At 28.9% G+C, this 21,080-nt stretch overlaps 1 protein-coding gene across 1 annotated transcript in view; it reads left to right on the forward strand.

The window, feature by feature from the left end:
• wry (weary) overlaps window positions 1-21,080 on the forward strand; it is a 91,379-nt gene that overhangs the window by 42,053 nt on the left and 28,246 nt on the right. The window contains exons 5-8 of the mRNA XM_065499901.1: window positions 2,985-3,145; window positions 8,706-8,978; window positions 14,785-14,881; window positions 18,796-18,923. Of these exons, the coding sequence (XP_065355973.1) occupies window positions 2,985-3,145; window positions 8,706-8,978; window positions 14,785-14,881; window positions 18,796-18,923 (659 nt within the window). The remainder of the gene's footprint in view (window positions 1-2,984; window positions 3,146-8,705; window positions 8,979-14,784; window positions 14,882-18,795; window positions 18,924-21,080) is intronic.

Raw genomic sequence — 21,080 nt, forward strand, 5'->3', positions numbered from 1 at the left:
ACTAATATTTTTGGGCGTTACAAACATCTGCACAAATGCATAATACCCTCCCCACTATGGTGGTCTAGGGTATAACAATAGCAACTTAAGCTATGAAAAGGCCTCGAAAGGTATTTTTTGATGATATTTTATATAAATATAAAGTCACATCTTCAATTAAGGTTACTATTGCAATAAATTACAAAATATTGACTTAAATTTTCAAATAAAAATCGCTGTCTATTGGATCTGAAAACATTTTTATACATAGAAAATGTTCTTTCTTAAAAGACAATATTTCTTTAACACTTAGAACGGTTAAATTTGAATTAGAACTAAAATTTGATATTTAGATTGCGCTATTATGAAAATAGTGCTTATTTTATATTAAAAAAAAGCCATCTATTTTTCAATTTTGAATTTTAAACAAAGGAAGTAAAAACCTGTAACAGAACATAAAAATAAGTAAGACAAAATTTGTTTTTAATAAAGTCAAAATATGCTATTAAACAGTAAAATATGCCCTAAAAACGCAAAAATATGACATAAATATGCTCTTAAAACAAATATATGCAAAAATATGCATTTAAGGGTAAAATATGCAAAAATATGCACTAACAAATCGATGCCAAAATTCTTAAATATTTCTGAAACGTGTAAATATCTTATCCATGTGCTCATTAGACTCACCAGAAAAAACATGCATTTGCATATTTTGGTTTCCCTGGTGATAACCAATGGCCATATTCTTATAGAATTTTTTTTTTTACTTTTTGAATATTCGGAAGATTGCCAGTTACTAATGCTGTGAGATGCAGTCCTAATTTATTTTACCAATATCAAGGCTATATTATAGACTACATATGGTGAAAAATTTAGCTGCGAAAAAGTGCGAGGTGAATTTATATAATTTGTTTAAGAATTTATTATCGTTGGGACGATGTAAATCTCGTACTAATTTTGTTCCTCATTTTTTTTAAGATTGCATATAAGAAGTGTTATTGGTAATTACATTATATAAAAATTAAATTTATGTAATTCTAACTACTTACAAGTTGCTAAGAACAAATGCCCATATACCAAATTTAACATAAAATTATGAGTCCTTTTAAATATGGTAGTGCTTTATTTAGATTAAAAATATAACATTTGCAAAGCGTTTTATGTCAATCATCATCAAGTCATCTGCAAGCTATAACAATAACCGTTATCGAAAGATGTTAGGCAACTTTTGTTGGATCCATTATTTCCTAGTGATTCATCAGACTCTGAAGACCACTAATTTAAATAAATTTTAAAAATCTCATAATAAAAATTCACAAAATTATAACAAGTTAGCTTTACTTAATTACTCTTTATTTCATTGTTTAATTATAACTAAATTATTTATAATAATTAAATAGAATCATTTCATAACTAGTACTTGTTATTCGTTTTTAAAAATTTCGACCTATGCCGGCAATAGGGTAAATGTCCAAAACCTATAGATTTAAACATTTACTTGTTATAAATAAAATTACTTATAAAATTTAAATTTTTTGAACGATATATTAAAATAATTTCTTACAATTGAAAATAGTATAGAATTTTTTGCGAGGTAGTGTAGTTTAGCAGCCTCTCCCGATCATTCTACTGAAGTAGTAGTACACATTTTGCATTACTTTATTAGCTTACCCCCTTGCCTGCACTATTTCCATATAAATGAAATTAATTTGGCCAAGCGTTTAGAAGATACGAATTTAATTCCACTAAATTAGGGTTTTCTCCCACTGTGGGACGGACGGAAAATATTTTTTAACCAGATTTTTTTTTCCCAAAAAAATTTTTTTGTCATTATTGTTTTTCAATAATAAATTTTAAAAATAAAAAAAATTTTAAAAAAAAATTAGTTTTGTTTACCTAAAAATATTTAAAATTTGTATTTTAAAGTATAATTTGGTGATGGGTAAATAATATTCGGCTCAGCCGAATATATCTCTCTTATTTGTTAATGTCACAGAACTAACAGATGACAATATCAATCAAAGCTTATTACGTTGATAATTCGAAATATATGACACTGAACTAGCAGATATCCAGTTTTACAATATAGAAAAAAAAGATTTCGTTCCCATTCTAAGTGGAAGACAACGGCTTCGTTCATATAAATATGTAGTAATGGAAAATCAGTTCAGCTATAAGTCAAAGCTCAATGACTTTATATTTCGTTCAAAAAATTTTGACAAATGAGGAATACTGCAAGTAACTCCAAAAGAGTTTTCGAAATATTTCCTTTAAATTATAATCAAACCTATTAGATCCCTGTTCCTGGTTTTTGGCAATTCTAAGCAGTTTACGTTATTCTGTGTGGTTATCAGGATACATTTTCCTAATTTTTCTCATGTCATATGAGCCGTAGTCTCACAATTGAACATTTATCTTACATAAATTCCCTAGCAGTTTCAAAAATTATATAACAGTCAGTGCTAAACATATTAATAAAAATTTAATAAATTTGTAAGAACATTAGTTCGCAGTAAATATATGTCCTAAAATCACACGTATTTCTATCTTATTTATATTTTGAATAAATATTTCTAAAAACAAACTTAAAACAATTTCACAATAAAATATTTACATATTTAACTTAAATTTGATTTACTTTTATAAAATAAACATCAACTTTAAAAACGCTCTCTGTTATAACTTTAAAAAAATATCTTAAATCTTTTAAAAGCTTTAAAAACAGTGCCCTTTTATCGAATGATGTTTTTAATGTTTCTCCTTTCTTTTTTCCAACATTTTTCTAAAACACTGATTTGTTTTCCCTGTTTTTTTTATCTCTTTTCTTTTGCAACTGAACAATTTTTTATTTCCGTTTTTTCCTTTTTTGCTCTCTCTCTCTCCCTCCCTCCATTAACACTGCATACATGCTGCCAACTAAACTGGATGTTGCTGACGGTGCTGGTGTTAATGTTTTCTATGGATGTTGCTGTTATTGTGTGTCTGTCTGTGTGTTTGTATAGTGCACACAACACTCAGGTGTATCAAGTAACACGTTCCGGACATGAACATTGTGATGTTACCGAAGGTATACTGCTGGATATCACACCACTTATTGTGGATGGTAGAAAGTTGGTAACACTATACGATAAGGACCTTACCGAAGGAGTTAACTTGCTAATTGGTGAGTAGAAGAAATGCAAAAAAACCTAAACAAATAAATACAGAATAATTTTAAATAAAAGAAGAAAGTAATAAAATGAAAATAAAATAGCTAAAAATATTGTGTAATAAAACAAAACAAAACTAAAAATGAATTTAGTATAAATGGTTAGAAAAACTATAGAAATATAAAACAAAGTAGTTAAAATAAAGCTTAAGTTGAAGTATGAGGTTTACAAACCCAGCTACCTACCTTCAAATTAAGGTTGTTTGTTTTCGTTTAGCCAGTAGTAGTAATTCCATTGTAAACTGTATAGCCATTGTTAAAAACTACAATTACAACAGCAGCATTTAGCTGACACAAACATTAAAACATACAACTACTGAAACCTTTTTATATGTTTTGCATGTAGATACACTTCAGAAAAGTAGTGGTGGTTCTGTGTTTTTGTCTGCTGAATACCTCTAGAGAAATCCTGTTGTTTAAATACTTTAATACGCAGCTGTGGGTTTGTTGTATGTTTGTAATGTTTCATTATTTTGTATTTTAAAGTGTATGTGGTTTTACACCGGCAACTGTCGATGTCTGTTATTTTGGGTAGTTTACCTACAAAACCACAAACATATGTTGGGTTAGAGATAAAGTATACTTGGTTTTTTTATAAAATTATTTGGTTTTTACAGTGTTCCTTAAAAAAAACTATATGATCATGACAGACGATCAGAAATACATAAATGGTGATTTTCATAGATTCGGTGAACTTTAAATTGAAATGAAACGGAGAAAAACGTTTGGCTTTTTATAAACACCATCAAAATTCATATAATTGTCCGGGAATAATGTTTGAACAGTCATAAATATATTGATTATATCGAGCCCTTAGCGCTAAATTATCGTAAGCGACAAAACACAAATTTTACAGGCGATGGTTTTTTTGATTATTTTGAAATTTATACATAGAATTAAAAATGTTATGATGCGATATATAATATAAAAAAATATGACAAAAAATTTGTTTTATTGAATTTTTGCGATACAAATTTTTCGAATTGAAATTAAATTTTTATTTATGAATAGTTGTTACTCCAACAAACGACAATTGTAGAAAATCGGAAAATATTTGGACTGTTATCAAAAAACTGGAGTGCGGTGCGTAAAAATTTTGAAAATTTAATTTTCAAATGCGAATACCTCCTGAGCTATAAGAGATATTTGACAGCTAGGACAAAGTTTTTTATAGTGCTCGATGAGAAGATTATATGTGCATCGGAACACAAACGAATAAATTGGATCGTTTTAAAAATATAATATGCCCGAGGTGTCCTACTTTGAGGACCTTGGTCGCGCCCCCGGTGGGCCCATGAGGTCAAGGTTCAAAACTTAAACTCGGCAACACTTTTTCTTTGCGCATGTGAAATTTCATTAAAACCAATCTAACCATTTGGAAGTTACAGATTTATTTCACTCTTTTTTTTCTATACCACAGTGTGTCGTTTACGATAAATTTCGTTTTCTATAAAATATAAACATTGACTTACGATAAAATCTTACCCGCTATAATTTTTAAGTTATTAACGATTTTGATATTCTGAGAACGCTAAGACATCAGTCGGTCCATAAAATTTAAATTTTTGCAATAAAAAAAAATTTAGAAAATGTATTTAGCGACATTTTCTAAATTTTTTTTTATAAATAAATGTTTTTTATAATAAATGATAAAATGTTTCATAAATTAGTTCTAGGTACTCTGAAATTATACTGTAAAGTATGATAAAAATCGGGACACGTTTGTCTCTTGTCCCCCTCAGCAAATGACTTTAACATTCATAATTGCCTTAAAAAAAGTTATATATGAACATAAATCTTTCTGCCAACTTATGTGAGGATCGGTTCATAATTGACCATACCCCTGTAACGGCTACTTGCAACTCTCGTCATATTTATAAACATTTCCATCAGTAGACACTTATACTTATCAACAATGTTGCTAGCACGCTGTTATTAACATTGTTTATAAGTATGACAACATTAACTGTTAAAGATTCTAACATTAGCATTGAAGATGCTAAATGCTCTAGGTGATAATTATAGAAATAGAACATTCTAGTTTTGTCTGTTAGATAATTCCAGAAACCACTAGAAGCAGTATTAAAATAATGTGAGTATTTAAATTGTTCTGGTAATTTAAGTAAATAAAGGGTTGTTAGAATCATGGTACTGTTGTCCGCAAATTCATTTTTACTTTGGTGATAATAGAACCCGCAATCCTCAGACTGATAGTCCAGTACACTATCGTCTAGTACGATATGAAATCAACTTCACTACATGTACAAGTGCGGGAAGTTTATATGTATAGGTAAAAGTTACATAGAAGTGACGACAAGAGCCCACTTTAATGAACTCCTTACTGAAGTCTACGGGGGATTCTTCATTTGTCTCCATTCTGATAATTCACGCTCCATCCCTTTACGTTTTTGGATAGTGTCAATGCTTTCAAAAGGAGGAAGTTTCATTAATTAGGCCTCTGCAAATATGGATAAGCTGGGGAGAAGAAGCTGAAAGAGGGATATCGACCTGTACAGTATTTTCTCTTCCTCAGGTTCTAAGTTTCTTGGTATTAATATAATTAATGTAAAAATTATTTTAATATCTCAAAAAGAATTAGAATGAAGTTTTAGTTTATAAAAAGTCATATAAATAGTGTTAAGTTTTTACCTCTTAAAAACGATGGTTTATTTCCCTTTAAATAAACCGTATACTTTGGATTGCAAATAAAAGCGGTTTAGTAATTTAAAATTATAACAACTCTTTATTTATTAAAATGTACTACAACAACAGTTTAAATGTCACTCATAGTTCTTATACAAATACACGTTTTTCAAAAAATACTCTCTTAATTGTCTCTAATTTGTTAGTTAATTTGTCTTTACTTAACGATGTTTCACATAAGACTAACTGGTTGGTGTTCTCATGACCAATTTATATGTACTGCATTACCATCTAGATGCTTCTTGACAGCTCTATTTCTACAATGATCTTAAAACTATTCGAATTCTAGAGCTTTCGATGTTAATGTTAGCAGCTTAATCATTTAGTGTTGCCATACTTACAAACAATGCTCAACTCAAAGCTTTTATTCAATGTTGTATGTTACACAGCTATGTTAATAATATCCACAGATATGTTAACTGCTGTTAACATAAAATAGAAAAGTTGAGAAATATTATGCAAACCGTTATTTTTTGAATTCAAGTACAATTTCGTAACAATAGTATAAATTGTATATCCTTCAATATGAGTGAAAAATGTAAAAAAAAAATAAACAGGCAGCCTGTATAACAATTTCCGTCTATCTGTTACAATCAACTATCTGAAATAATAACCAAATAACTTACAAATATGATAGATACATCAATATATCGAGAATAGTCCTGGTTCGGTTCCTATTTAAAATCGTCCCACAAATATCTAAGATTTGTTATCATATTTTTGTAGATATGGATGAAAATGAAAGGTATTTCAGATACCTTTAAAACGGTACAAAAAGTTCGTACCAACAATGTGTCAATTTTGGGAAATATTTTTAAATCAAATTAACTTTTTCACCAATATTTTTTAGGAAAATTTTTTTTACGGTTTTGTGTCTTATGGTCCACAAGTTAAAATAAACTGTATGCCCCCAGTTACCAGTAGTTCACACGAACAACTCTGGTTTATGAACCAGGACGATTTAACTTGATAGAAATTTGAGTCAACAAAAAAGTTTTCTGTGTGGTTTCAACAAAATTTGGAGCCCTATAAAAACAATGATCTTTCTCATAGTTTCAGTTTTCAAATCAAACTTTTACGTTCGGTATTAAAAATGTTCGATGATAACATGGTACTACGATGGAAAAAAAAACTTGGAAAACGAGCTACCGTGGGTTATAGGTTTTGCTGAGTACATTACAAATTGTGTCAAAAACTTATTGACCAATTTTTGTCCGATTTTTAATTTCAACGTGTTTGGAAATAGATTCATTTATTGATAAATTTTTATTTTTTTTTTATTGAATATTTTCATCACGATATGGCACTAACAAAAAGACAGAAATTTGTTTTATTGTTGTTCAAAATATTTCCTTTTTTTTATTCCATTCCAATTAGAATTAATTTTAAATTACAATTTATATTTCCAAAATTTAAGTTAAAATCACTACTTTACAAATTCAAAGATCAAGAAGCTCGACTTTACAATACGAAATACTAATTAGCGATTCGCCAAATTACAACAACAAAAATTTATATTTTATACAAAAAACTATGAAAATTAGATAAAATATAATTTCTGTTCCAGTCGTCTGAATCAATGTATACAAAAATTTAGTACTTAACAAGGTTTTAATTTTTCAAATCGGATGAAAACTGTACAAGTTATTCAACTCATTAATATCTTTTCTAGTATTTTATTCCCCAGCGCATATAAATAGAAAAAACTAAAAACTATACAAAAAAGAATATTTGTAAAACTTTTAATTTAGAAGGTAATTTTTTTCAACTTTTTTCGAAAAAGTTTAATAACTTTTGCAAATATAAACCGATTTTAATAGGTAATGTCACGTTTTTGTCTATATAAAATAATCTTTAAAACACAATTTTTTTCGGTTTTCCTGGAAAAAATTTAAAATAAATATTGTTGAAAAATTACAAAGAAAATAAAAAAAATTTTAAACTTTTTATAAAAACTTAAACAATTTCTTGGAATATACATTTTATGCCTACATAAAAGAAAATCTTAATTCTTAGTCTATTCACAATTGTTTAAAATTTTGAAATCGACCTAAACTAAAATAGTTTTTTCAAAATTTTCAAAATCTTTGAAAACGGTTTTAGTATGTCCTCACCTAGGCCTATAACCCCCATTAGGTCGCTTTTCAAGTTCTGACAAAAAATGTGATTTTGTAGCAGAGTGTAATTCTATTCAGATGTATACAACACGAATATGAGCGAAATTCATTAAATAATTTGAGATTTTTATATGAAAAACTACAATACACTTTCTTATGAGACAAGTTTTCTATGTGCCGACCACAGATGTAGAGTATTTTACGAACAGTACCATCGTCTACATTTTCTACCACCTAATCAAACTCAAGCCTTTAAAACATGTCTAAATTTATTAAAATGATAAACAAAAACTACAAACCCAAACCAAAACCAAAACCAAAACTTCTTTTGCAGACTTATCTAACAAAAACTACAGCAACAAATTAATATTCACACATAAAAGTTTCAGCTGGTTTGTCCGTTTTTATGACACAGGAATTCACACCACACCCGAAGACCAATACCCTACCCCCAATCTTGTGTCATTTACATAATTAGTTTATATTTGCATGTTAAATTAACTAATTAAGAGATTTAAATAGCAAACGTGCTCATAATTTTAATGACTACAATGCTAAACATACATAAATAATATGACTATAAATGAAAAATACTTTCTTTTATATACAAATGTTAGACAAATTATTTCATTTTAACTCTTTGTTGGTTTACTAATATATTTTATTTAATTTTATTACTTTTTTGCACCTTTTAGTTGTGTCTGAACTGTGGGGCTCTCAGTGTGTACGTCTCAAGGTCACTACGAAAACCGAAAATTGTGGTGAGAATGCAGATTGTTCGGGCAAAGGCATTTGCTATTCCAACTATGATATGGAAGAGTATGAGTGTCAATGCTGTAGTGGTTTTGCCGGACCACACTGTGAGGAAATTGATGCTTGCACACCCAGTCCATGTACGAATAATGGCATCTGTGTGGATTTATCACAAGGTCATGAAGGCAATTCATACCAGTGTTTGTGTCCATATGGTAAGTTGTAGAAAAATATATATATATTTGCATGGATACGAGTAAATTTATATTTAAATAGAAATCTATGATACTGTGAAAAATGTTATTCAAGCTTTTAAAAGCAATTGTATAGTCCTAAATGCACTTACTTAATTATGCATAAGAGAAAAAAATACAAAAATTTAGTTAGAAAATTTATTTTGGGAAAAAAAATCCACATAAATTCAAATAGCTCTTTTATTAAATTTAGATAATTTTAAAAAGAAATCTATTTTATTAAATATCCTATATTTTAATAAAAAAAACTTAAAAAATATTCCCTCAAATATAAAAATAATTAATTGTCCACAACATTTCATCTTTAATTAAATATTGCGACAGCATAACTCAAATTAATTACATTAAATTAATGATTTTTATTTTGCGGTTTTCATTCTCACAAACGCGCGCTGCAGCATAAAAACCAAAACAAAGAGAAACATTCCCTCCTATTGTTTTTACAAAAAAATTAAAACAATTTGAAGGTTTTTGAGGGATATAAATTGAAACTACACAAATAAATAAATTACATAATTTCCCCTCTCTAAAAAAATATATAAATTAAATGTCAAAATTAAAAAATCACTAAATTATAAACCTACATACATAACAAACCACCACCCACTTTGCAGCGGTTTATGGCCTCTGTAAAGAGTCAGCATGGCTGAGGATGCCACAAACCTCTAAACCTCAAACTCTAACCAAGTATCAATTCGTTTCTTTATGTTTTTTTTATAGACAACTAGAGAATTTTATTCGCATTTACTGTTTGGGGGAAAATTTTGCATTGAAATGGAAGAAATAAATAAAAATAATTTGTTAGTAATTATTAGCAAAATTCAACAAAATTTTAACAAAATGTAAACTTATACATATTTAAAATTTATTTTGATAAGATTACATTTATTTTACTTTATTAAAAACAAACCTTAAAAGTTATTAAAAACTGAATTAAAAGTGGATACTAGCATGCATCCTACATCCAGTATTCATTGAATGTTTAATTTATTGAATGATTTTTGGAAAAAAAAAAAATCTTTTTTTGTTCACTACTTCATCAGAAATTAATTAGAGTATTCATATTTGTCTGTTGAAATTAACTTTTAGAAGCCCTCATTTCAGAATATGTCTATGTCTATGATGATGCCATTCCATTCACCGTTTTGGCGAAAGTAAAGTGGTGGCTCTAGATTTTTCTAAGACGTTCGATACAGTGTGGCATGGTGAACTTTTATCAAAACGTATGGAGTAAATATTGTGGAATAAGACGCTCTTGATATTCTGGGCATGAGAATATAATGTAATATCCGCTGGTCTAACCATATTTTTCAAGTGTCTCGGTTTTCTAAAACGGTGTAGGCGTTACTTCACTGCATCTGATCTCCTCAATATTTGCACTACCTATATCGAAAATTGAATACAACTCCCATGTATGAGCCAGTGCTTCAAAGTCTATTTTGTAGCTTCTCGACCGCGTGCAGGAGAGAGCAAATTAGCTTATTGACGACAGTGTCCAAATCTATTGATTCAATGAAATGTGTTCTGATGAAATTAGGAAACTTGTCCCTGATACCTACATATTTTTATGTAATATACGTTTTTCATCAAGAACACATCCCTTTGTAGTCGGTTGGCCAGTGGACCACACAACACGCTATAGGGAAAATTTGTTCTTTAGTCGTACTGTACGTATGTAGAACATACTTCCTGCTGAAGTCTTTCCTGTCAAACAAACACTTTCTTTCCTCCCTTCGGTAACCTATTTTTCTAGTTTCAACACAATGCGTTGCATGAGTAGAGGTCATCCCCTGAGTGCTGGTCCAAGAAGAAGAAAAAAAAACAACTCTCTGATACGTCTGATCGAGTCACTACCAAAACCCAAAAAAGTCTTGGTCATTTACGGTACAAACGAGTGACAAGTGGTGGTTCTGCATTTGAGCATGTCCTCCGTCCGGTTTGTTATTCGTTGATAAATCCCTTTGGAGATTTGAGTGTTCACATTATTGACAGCACCTTGTGCAACCAAAAGTTATGACGTCACATATTCTACCTTGTCGAGTGTATCCTCGATATTAACCAACAACCTCATGAAATGCTGTATGCACTAACCTCGGATCAAATAAGCGAATTATTCGTTTCTGAAGTTATTCTCTGAAAACATATTTGCATTGCTGTGGTTTATTATCCCTGCTTTGGGGATAAATAGCACTATATCCTCATCGTTCTTTCAATGCTGCATCTAAATATGTTGGCTAACCATTGCAGCAGAAAAACTCAAATCAGACCTCAGGCGGCTTTAAGTGTCACTGTTCACATATTTTTTAACTGTGGAAACTAAGAGCTCATTACTGATGCCGCGTGGTGACCCGATCTGCTTTGTGTAAAGTTGGCATTTCGTGTGATCAGTAAACCAGGCATACCGGAATCTATAGATAGTACATTTCTTAGATGTGATACATTCGTGGTATTCTCTTAATCTCTTTAAATATCTATTTATGATCGCAACTGTAATTGACTATCAATTCTTGTATTTCTTTTTATCAGTTTTTAGTCAAAATAGCTTGACTTCCTCATAAATTTGCACTCGTAGCATTGAGAGAATATTTTCATTAAATATTTCAAAGTAATTCTCATTGCGCCAGTATGACCTATAAAATCCTATATATTATTTTGTAGGAGTTTTTTATTACACTTTATCCACCAAATTATAAGTTAGACTTGGACCTAAAACTCCAGTATACCGGTAATATATCATGTTTAAGCCTAAGGAAGAGGCAACAGCCCTTTTACAAAAATTACATAATTTAGTTTGCTTTCAATACGGTCCTTCAAGTCGAATATTACACCAACATTTTAAACCTTTCTTATCATTATAAAATATGGGTTTATAATGCTCATAGGAGTAGAATAATTGATTTGAATTATAACAAAAGCAAACCAGAGAAAAATTTTAATTTCTCTTTTTGGGTCGATATATTTCGGAATTACATTTATAATACATTCATAATAATTACATTCATTAATCTTTGAATTTAAATAAAACAAAGTGCGTGTGAGATGTTAGCAGAATTTTGTATTCGTTTGAGAGGCCTGTTGATGCCATTATGTATGGAATATAACATCGTGCAAATGTCAGCTGCGGCTGCGCTGTTTGACGCACATAAATCAGGCTGAATTTAAGCGCTGGCATGCGTTATTCTCACTTAGAAGGGCTGTTGTTTGTGGCTTATTCGCATAGACATGCGATTTTATCGGTGGCCAGTGTATAACGTGAGCAGTATAGCACTTAGCGGTGTTCTGTTGAAACCACATGTCGTTGGTATCCATATTATTTCAAAACAAGTCGGTAGTCTTTGACCTATAGCGCTTGCCGTGATGGTAATGACTTGATAAATGTGTCACAGTACACCGCCAGCCCAAAATTAACATCAAACATTGTTTTTTTGGGGATGCATTGGACACTCTTGTATCTCATGTGGATTGGTATCATCCCAAATTCGATAATTTTTTTTGTTGACGTAACCATTCATCCAGAAATATGCCTCATTGCTGAAGAAATTGTAATTTTTTTTTATGACAATTTCGATCAATTTCCAACTGCTTCAGGGCCCATCAAGTGAACGGTTTGATAAAATATTATATCATTTGCCCATGGTAATGGTCCATGGTAATTTGGCAAAACATACTGAATAAACGAAAGCCAATTCGACAGATGTAGCTTCAATAATATTGCCGCAATCGACTGTCAAAGTTCAAAAGTCCCTATTGGAACTGAAAATTTCACATTACTCATACGCAACTTGCTTTGCCTCACTTTTTTGGATACGTATGAGTTATGTGGAATTATAGACAATTTTTTAAATTGGAGAAAGTTAAACTAATTTGAGAATAAATATATGTAGAAATACAAAATCAATGAGATTTCAATTTAAAGCCAGTAATTCCAATTAATAAACGACTCAGAAGGACATAAAATCAATGAAAAAACATGTTAGCTGGAATACTACCCTATAATTGAATAAAACAGTATCCAACTTATAGATGACAAAATTTTTTTTCAAAAATTAAACATCAAATCTTCAAAAACTGCTGAAAATTCCGAACAACCTCATATTCCTTTTATAACATAAGTAGCATACACTATAAAGTTCAAGCTGTGCAATACTAACTAAACTCAATTAAGAAAATTTTGTTATTTATCCACATTTTCTTCTGCTACTCCCCATCTCTCCCTCTTCCCCAAAAACATTGTAGTAAATAAAAAGGGTAAAAAAACCAGCTAAACAAGTAAAATTTGTTACATAGCAGCAGTGTAGCAAGGAAAACAAAAATTGTAGCAACAACGACAAGCATGCTCTTAAACAACACACTAACTGACTGCAACATAACTGGAGGCAACCAACAAAAAAGAATATGAGTAAAATAAAATAAAAAAATATAAATAAACAACAACTATAACAAGCAACATAAAAATAACGAACAGATTGAAAAAATCCAAGGCAAATTATAAAAATAAACCAAAAATTAAAAATTGTTTGTAACAAACCATGGATGGCATGATATAAAAAACATCCATTGCAAAGATTAAAAAAGTAGACAAAAAAACGTAAACGCCCGCAACGCTTAAATATCCTGATTTTTATATCCTTTTGTGGTTTCACAAAAGAAAATATAAAAAAAAGTAAATGAAAAAATAAAATAAATATTATGGAGCTGCACAAAATTTATAGAAACAACAATAAAGGTCCATTGATAAAGCTTCAACAATAGATGTGACAAACAAATTTGTGGGCCCAGTTAAAAGTAGGCAAGGGACCAGAAATGTGAAGAGAGATTTAATGCAGATTATGAGGCACTCATAATGAAATATATAATTTACGGTTTTATTATTTTTTTTGTGTGTCCTTTTTCTAATGAAAAAGTACCTGTTTAAATAAACAAAAAAAAATATAATACGGAAATCAAAATTAAAAAAAACTCTGCATGATATCATGCCTGAGGATGTTGATTATGATTGAATTTAATTTATTTTTAGAAAAAAGGAAGAAAAAAGAAACTTATTAATTTATATTGAAATAAATTAAAAGTTTTTGGTAACAGCTGTGCAGAAACTTATATATACTGTACTATGAACAATTTTTTGATTTAAATATAAATCAAGGCTTCCATTTCTGCTATAAACTACGAAAAAATTATGATGCTAGTTTGAAATGCATAGACATACCGTATGTGTGGAAAACCACACACGAGGGTAAACAACGTAAGTTTTTTTAGAGGGCAACAAAATGCATTTTCTCATTTTTTAGATCTGAAATTTTCATAATTCAAAACTTTTATAAACTTAATGTTAAACGAAAAAGTGGGAAAGAAAATATATGTACGCAATGTCTCAAAGATATTGGTTACTTTTCAATCACTTGCTTGCATTTTTTAGGACTTGTATTTTACTTTCTGCCGCCTACAGAGGTCCTAGTGTATTATAATATATCATTTATTTAGCCGCTAAAACAAAAGTATAACGCAATTATCATGTTTTTATCTGAATAACCTTTTATGCATAATTAAACGGAAACCGCTATTGTAAAGGAATTAAACTGAAAAATGTCACTCATGTATTTATATATATGAAAAAAAAAAACAAACATCAACTAAGGACATATTTAAAATTACATTTAAAAAGCACTTGTAGAAAATTACTAACATATAATTGCACTCCATACAACAATAAAAATGTGTAAAATAATAATACAATTTTGTAACCTTTAACAATTTTCTTTTATTAAAGGTTACACAGGCAAAAACTGTCAATATGAATTGGATCCCTGCAATCCGGCCGAGTGCATGAATGGAGGCAGTTGTGTGGGGAACTCCACACATTTTAGGTGAGTCAGAAAGGGTTTACAACTGCATCTTTTTTAGGGATAATGTGCAAAGTAAACCATGGTTAACTTTAATAATTGTTTTTGAATATTTATAAGAGTTAAACTATAGAAATAAAGAAACAAAACCTCATACATAAATTGGTAGACACTACACACATGACACTAGGCAACAACATCAAAAAAAAAAATTAAAGGTTCCAGTAGTACAAATATGGTCCAAATATTAAATTTTATTGAGAGGTTTTTTTTAAATTTTTAAATTTTATAAAAGTTGAGATTTACAAAAAATATATTTTTATATGAAAATAGCTAATTTTTTAAAAAATCGAAAACGGAAAAAAAATTTCAGATTTATTACTATATGTGTACATGGAATGGGGAAAATGTTTTTAAAATTCAATCATTCGAAAGAAGAAATTTTATTTTCATCAAAATTTCATTTCAAAATTTTGTGAAAATGAGCGAATTCAGTTAATAGTGAATAAATTCGAAAGGAATTTATCGATTTTTATGACCAATATGTTATTTTGTTCTTATTACATGTGGTCTTACGATAAAGCAATAAATCTGAACAATTTATGTCGTTATCGATTTTTCATGATTTTTTTAAAACAAAACAATTGATATTTTCACGTAAAAAAAAAATATTTTTCAATTTCTTCAATTTCTTATTATAACTCCGAAACAACTGAACCGATTGAAACATAAAATCTACATGAAAATTTTTACATAGCATGGGAGAGATGTTTTCAAAATTCAGTCAATCAAAAAAAGAATATTAACTACGCAATTTTGAATATGTCAAACAAAAAACTAAAATTTTGTTAAAATGAGCGAATTCACTTAATTGTGAATAAATTCGAAAGGAATCTATCGGTTTTACGATTTATATTTAATTTTATTCCTATTACATGTGGCTTTACAATAAAGTACTAAATATGAACAATATGTGCCGTTTTCGATTTTTCATGATTTTTTTAAAACAAAAAAATAGCTATTTTCACATAAAAATATATTTTTTGTTTAAATTTGTTATCATAACTCCGAAACTATTGAGCCGATTAAAACGCAATATTTATGCGAAAATTTATAAATAGCATAGGAAAAACGTTTTCAAAATTCAATCAATCGAAAGAAGAACATTACTTATCAATTTTATTTATATCAAACTAAAACCTAAAATTTTGTGAAAATGAGCGAATTCAGTTAATAGTGAATAAATTCGAAAGTAATCTATCGATTTTTATGACAGTATCTTATTTTGTTCCCATTACATGTTGCCTTACGATTAAGCAATAAATCTGAACAATTTCAGCCGTTTTCGATTTTTCATGATTTTTTAATTATAAAAAATTTGGTATTTTCACGTAAAAAAAATATTTTTTGCTTCAATTTCTTATTATAACTCCGAAACTACTGAGCCGATTGAAACATAAAATACACATGAAAATTTGTACATAGCATGAGAGAAATGTTTTCAAAATTCAGTCAATCGAAAAAGAACATTAAAACAAACAAAAATTTTTTGAAAATGAGCGAGTTCACTAAATTGTGAAGAAATTCGAAACTAATCCATCAATTTTTATGACCAATATATCATTTTGTTCATGTTTCATGTAGCTTTGCGATAAAGTAATAAATATGAACAATATGTGGCGTTTTCGATTTTTCATGATTTTTTTAAAAGAAAAAATTTGGTATATTCATGTAAAAAATATATTTTTTGCTTCAATTTGCTATTATAACTCCGAAACTACTGAGCCAATTGAAACGCAATATTAATGTGAAAGTTTATAAATAGCATGAGCAAAACGTTTTCAAAATTCAATACTCAATTTTATGTATATCAAACAAAAAACCAAAATTTTGTGAAAATGAGCGAATTAACTTAATTGTGATTAAATTCGAAAGGAATCAATCGATTTTTATACCTGATAACTCATTTTATTCCTGTGACATGTGTCTTTCCGATAGAGAAATAAATCTTAACAATTTCTGTCGTTTTCGATTTTTCATGATTTTTTTAAAACAAAAAAAAAATTCTATTTTCATTTAAAAAATATATTTTTTACTTCAATTTGTTATTATATCTCCGAAACTACTGAGCTGCTTGAAATGCAATACATATGAGAATTTGTACATATCATGGGGAAAATGCTTTCGAAATTCAATCATTCGAAAGAAGAGCATTAGCTCCTGAATTTTAGGTATATTAAACAAAAAACTAAAATTTTGGGAAAATGAGCGTATTCACTTAATTGTGAATAAATTCGAAAAAAAATCATTCGATTTTTATGATCGATATCTAATTTTGTTCCTATTACATGTAGCTTTGCGATAAAGTAATAAATCTGAACAAGTTTTGTCGTATTTGATTTTTCATGATTTTTTAAAACAAAAAAATTTGCTATTTTCTTGTAAAAAATATATTTTTTGCTTCAATTTGTTATTATAACTCCGAAACTACTGAGCCGATTGAAACATAAAATACACATGAAAATTTGTACATAGCATGAGAGAGATGTTTTCAAAATTCAGTCAATCGAAAAAGAACATTAAAACAAACAAACATTTTTTTGAAAATGACCGAGTTCACTAAATTGTGAAGAAATTCGAAACTAATCCATCAATTTTTATGACCAATATATCATTTTGTTCATGTTTCATGTAGCTTTGCGATAAAGTAATAAATATGAACAATATGTGGCGTTTTCGATTTTTCATGATTTTTTTAAAAGAAAAAAATTTGCTATTTTCACGTAAAAAATATATTTTTTGCTTAAATTTGCTATTATAGCTCCGAAACTACTAAACCGATTAAAATGCAATATATAAGGTTATATAAATCTAAATCTTTTCTAAGTTTATTTTATCATTAATTATGTGGAGAAACGTCTAACTAAATTTATATTTTTACTTAAAAATTAAAAAAAAAATCTCTTCATAGAATTGAAAAATTTTATAATTTTTGTACTTAGGTAGCATCAAATATAGTTCTATATTCAAGCCTTTTTTTGGATGAAGTTATTTTGATTTTATATGTTCACAATTATTGTTCTTTATGACAAGGCTACAACTTTGCCTCAGAGAGTAAATCAAAATTTCAAACTGTTTCTTAGATATGAAAATTATCACTTTTTTGCAAAAATGACAATGAGGCCCCAAATCTTTGGGGGCCAGTGGGCAAAACTGGGAGGCACAGGTATTTTTTTTTTGTCTTTTATCACGTACTGGAGTCCGTATATGATAATATTGCCATGACTTAAAAAATTAAACACAGTGTTACTCTAATTTATTTGTTAATAAAGACATTAATTATACCCTACACCACCATACTGGGGAGGGTATTATGCGTTTGTGCAGATGTTTGTAACGCCCAAAAATATTAGTCTAACACCCACCTTAAAGTATACCGATCGACTTAGAATCACTTTCTGAGTCGATTAAGTGATGTCCGTCCGTCTGGTCGGCTGGACCCGCTTCCGAAAATCACTTTAACGTGCATAAATCGCTTAAAAATGTTGGTAAACACACAAAATTCAACATAGTTAACTTTAATATAGACATAAATCACACGACCTAATTTCATGGTGATCGGTCCCTAATTGGTCATAGCCCCCATATAAGGCCCACTTCCGAAAATCACTCAAAAATATAAATTAATGAAATTTTAAAAGAAAAATTTTTTTTGCTCTTTTACTTAGTGTAGGGTATTATATGGTCGGGCTTGACCGACCATACTTTCTTACTTGTTTTATTTAAATTTTGTATTACAATGATATTAAACTTAAATCACCCAATCCTTTTGCTCATAAACCATAAATTTATACTAAACATCTTATAACACAGTAAATCGTGTAAATCATTTAATTTATTAATTAAAATTTCTTACATTTACTTGCACTTACTTCTAGATGCGATTGTACGCCCGGCTATACAGGTCCCCTGTGTCAACACAGTCTCAATGAATGTGAATCATCACCATGTATTCATGGTATATGCGTCGATCAGGAGGATGGTTTTCGTTGTTTCTGTCAACCAGGTAAGTTTATTGTAGCTGTAGTAAGTAACCTTAGGAGATACATAGACAAACACTTTTTGTTATAATTAATACCCTGGTATTATGTCCTTGCTAGAGAGTACACAATCGTCATGTCTTTCTCTTCGTACATACATTCACTCACTCATTCATTCAGTCATTCATCTATTCTTGCTGTGGGGAGACAAATGAATAATTATTTATTATTGCAGCAGTTTAGTTGCAATTTTCTGTTGTTGGGTTGCAGTAAATTCATCATTTACAAAGAAGATTTTGTAGTTGTCGTTGCCGTTGTAATGGTTTGTCTTTTGTACTAAATCATCTTATAACCATCATCATTTGTCATACAACATCAACAGAAACAATAACAAACAAACAGACACTGTGTTATATTGTTAGTAATACTGTTGTTGTGTTGGTCCTTTGGTCCGTCCGTCAGTCTGTCCTTCCTTCCTTTTTCCTCTTTCTGCCTTTGGTCTGGGTTGTGGACTAAATATTTATTTAAGATTTCATTTAAGTAAGAAATTTATCACTAGAACTAACAATTTATTGTCGGAGAAAAAAATAAATGAAATTTTTAGATTTTATGTTTCCTTTTTTTCTGTTATTTGTATGTAATTCAATTTGTTTTTTATTTTCTTTCTATTTGTACAAACTTCACTCAACCATTTTAAAGTGGTTTTGGTTTAATTGTTTATGATTGTTTTATTTAGTACAACTGCAATTGCATTTTTATTTTCGAAAAATATTTATATTTTGTATTTTCCAATTGTGGTTTTGGTTTGTGTATTTGTATTTTTTGTGTTACTAAATTAAGGACAACATGTTGCAGTATATTGACAAACAAATTAATTTTACAGAAAAAAATTTATACAAACTTTTTGCACAAATCGTCTTGTAATGGTTGCTAAATAATTAGGTTTTTGGTTGAATGGAAACTTTAACATGATGATGCAAGTTTATTAGGGTGGTCCCAAACCTGTTATGGAAGTTCTATAACAAAACCAGTACAAGTTTTATAACACAAAAATTGAGGAGAACAAATTCGAAAAAAAATTTAAATCCTTTTTAAATAAATATTCAATTTTGATGTATTGTGGTTTCTGTAGTACAAATATAGTCCAAATTTTAAATTCTATTGAAGTTTTTTCAAAAAAAAATTTAAGTAGAATTATTACACCGTACGACACACAATATTAGACACGAACCGAATGATATACATCTGAAACAATAAATTAAATGGAGAAAAACTGAGTTTTCATTTCGTGATCCTGTTTCCTTTTAAAAGGACTTAAAATTTTCAGAGGAGTACATTTTTAAAAAAATGTGTTAAAATACTTCTGATCATCCTAGTAAGTCAAGTTTAGTGTCAAATGATCAAGAAAAGTTGTAAAATATTTCGTATTATTTTTATTTTATCCTGTAAAGAGAAGAAGATGTCAAAAATGTCCTTTCAAATGTTTATCCTTGAATATCCTTTTAGATTTCCAATAATTTTTTTTTTAAAAAATAGCGAGTTAAAGATGCAAATATTGAATACTACATGCCAAAATTTCATCCTTCTATCTTAACTACTTAAGTGTTAAAAAATATTTTAAATTTGAATTATTTGATTTTTTATATTTTATTTTAATATTTCATTCGAAAAAATCCGTTGTGAAAAGCAACGAAGAAGACTTGTTAATAAACAAGTAAAATGGTATAGTAGGGCAAGCCCGACCTTATGATACCCTACATCGGGTATATGATTATAAAGAGTTTTCTTTTGATATGCAACTTATTTGTGTTGAATCTTATTTGAATACACACATTTTCGGTAGTGGGCATTATATGGGATCTATGACTATGACACAAAATTTGGTGGGATGAATTGCGAATATATGAAACATATTTGTATTGAATTTTGTTTGGATACTGACATATTTCAGAGATTTATGTATATTAATGACATTTTCGAGAATGTTGCTTACATGGGAGCTATGAAAAATATTGTTGAACGATCGTCACGAAATTAGGTCGTGAGAGTTCGGCTTACATAAAACTTAATTGTGCTGAATTTGGTTTGACTATGTTTATAATTAAGTTTGTGCCAAATTTTGTCGAATTATCTTTAAACCTGCGACCTGTAGTTTGATTAAAAGGTTTATATGGATGGACGGA

This window comes from Calliphora vicina, chromosome 2 (assembly GCF_958450345.1).
Source record: "Calliphora vicina chromosome 2, idCalVici1.1, whole genome shotgun sequence".
Lineage (NCBI taxonomy): Eukaryota > Metazoa > Arthropoda > Insecta > Diptera > Calliphoridae > Calliphora > Calliphora vicina.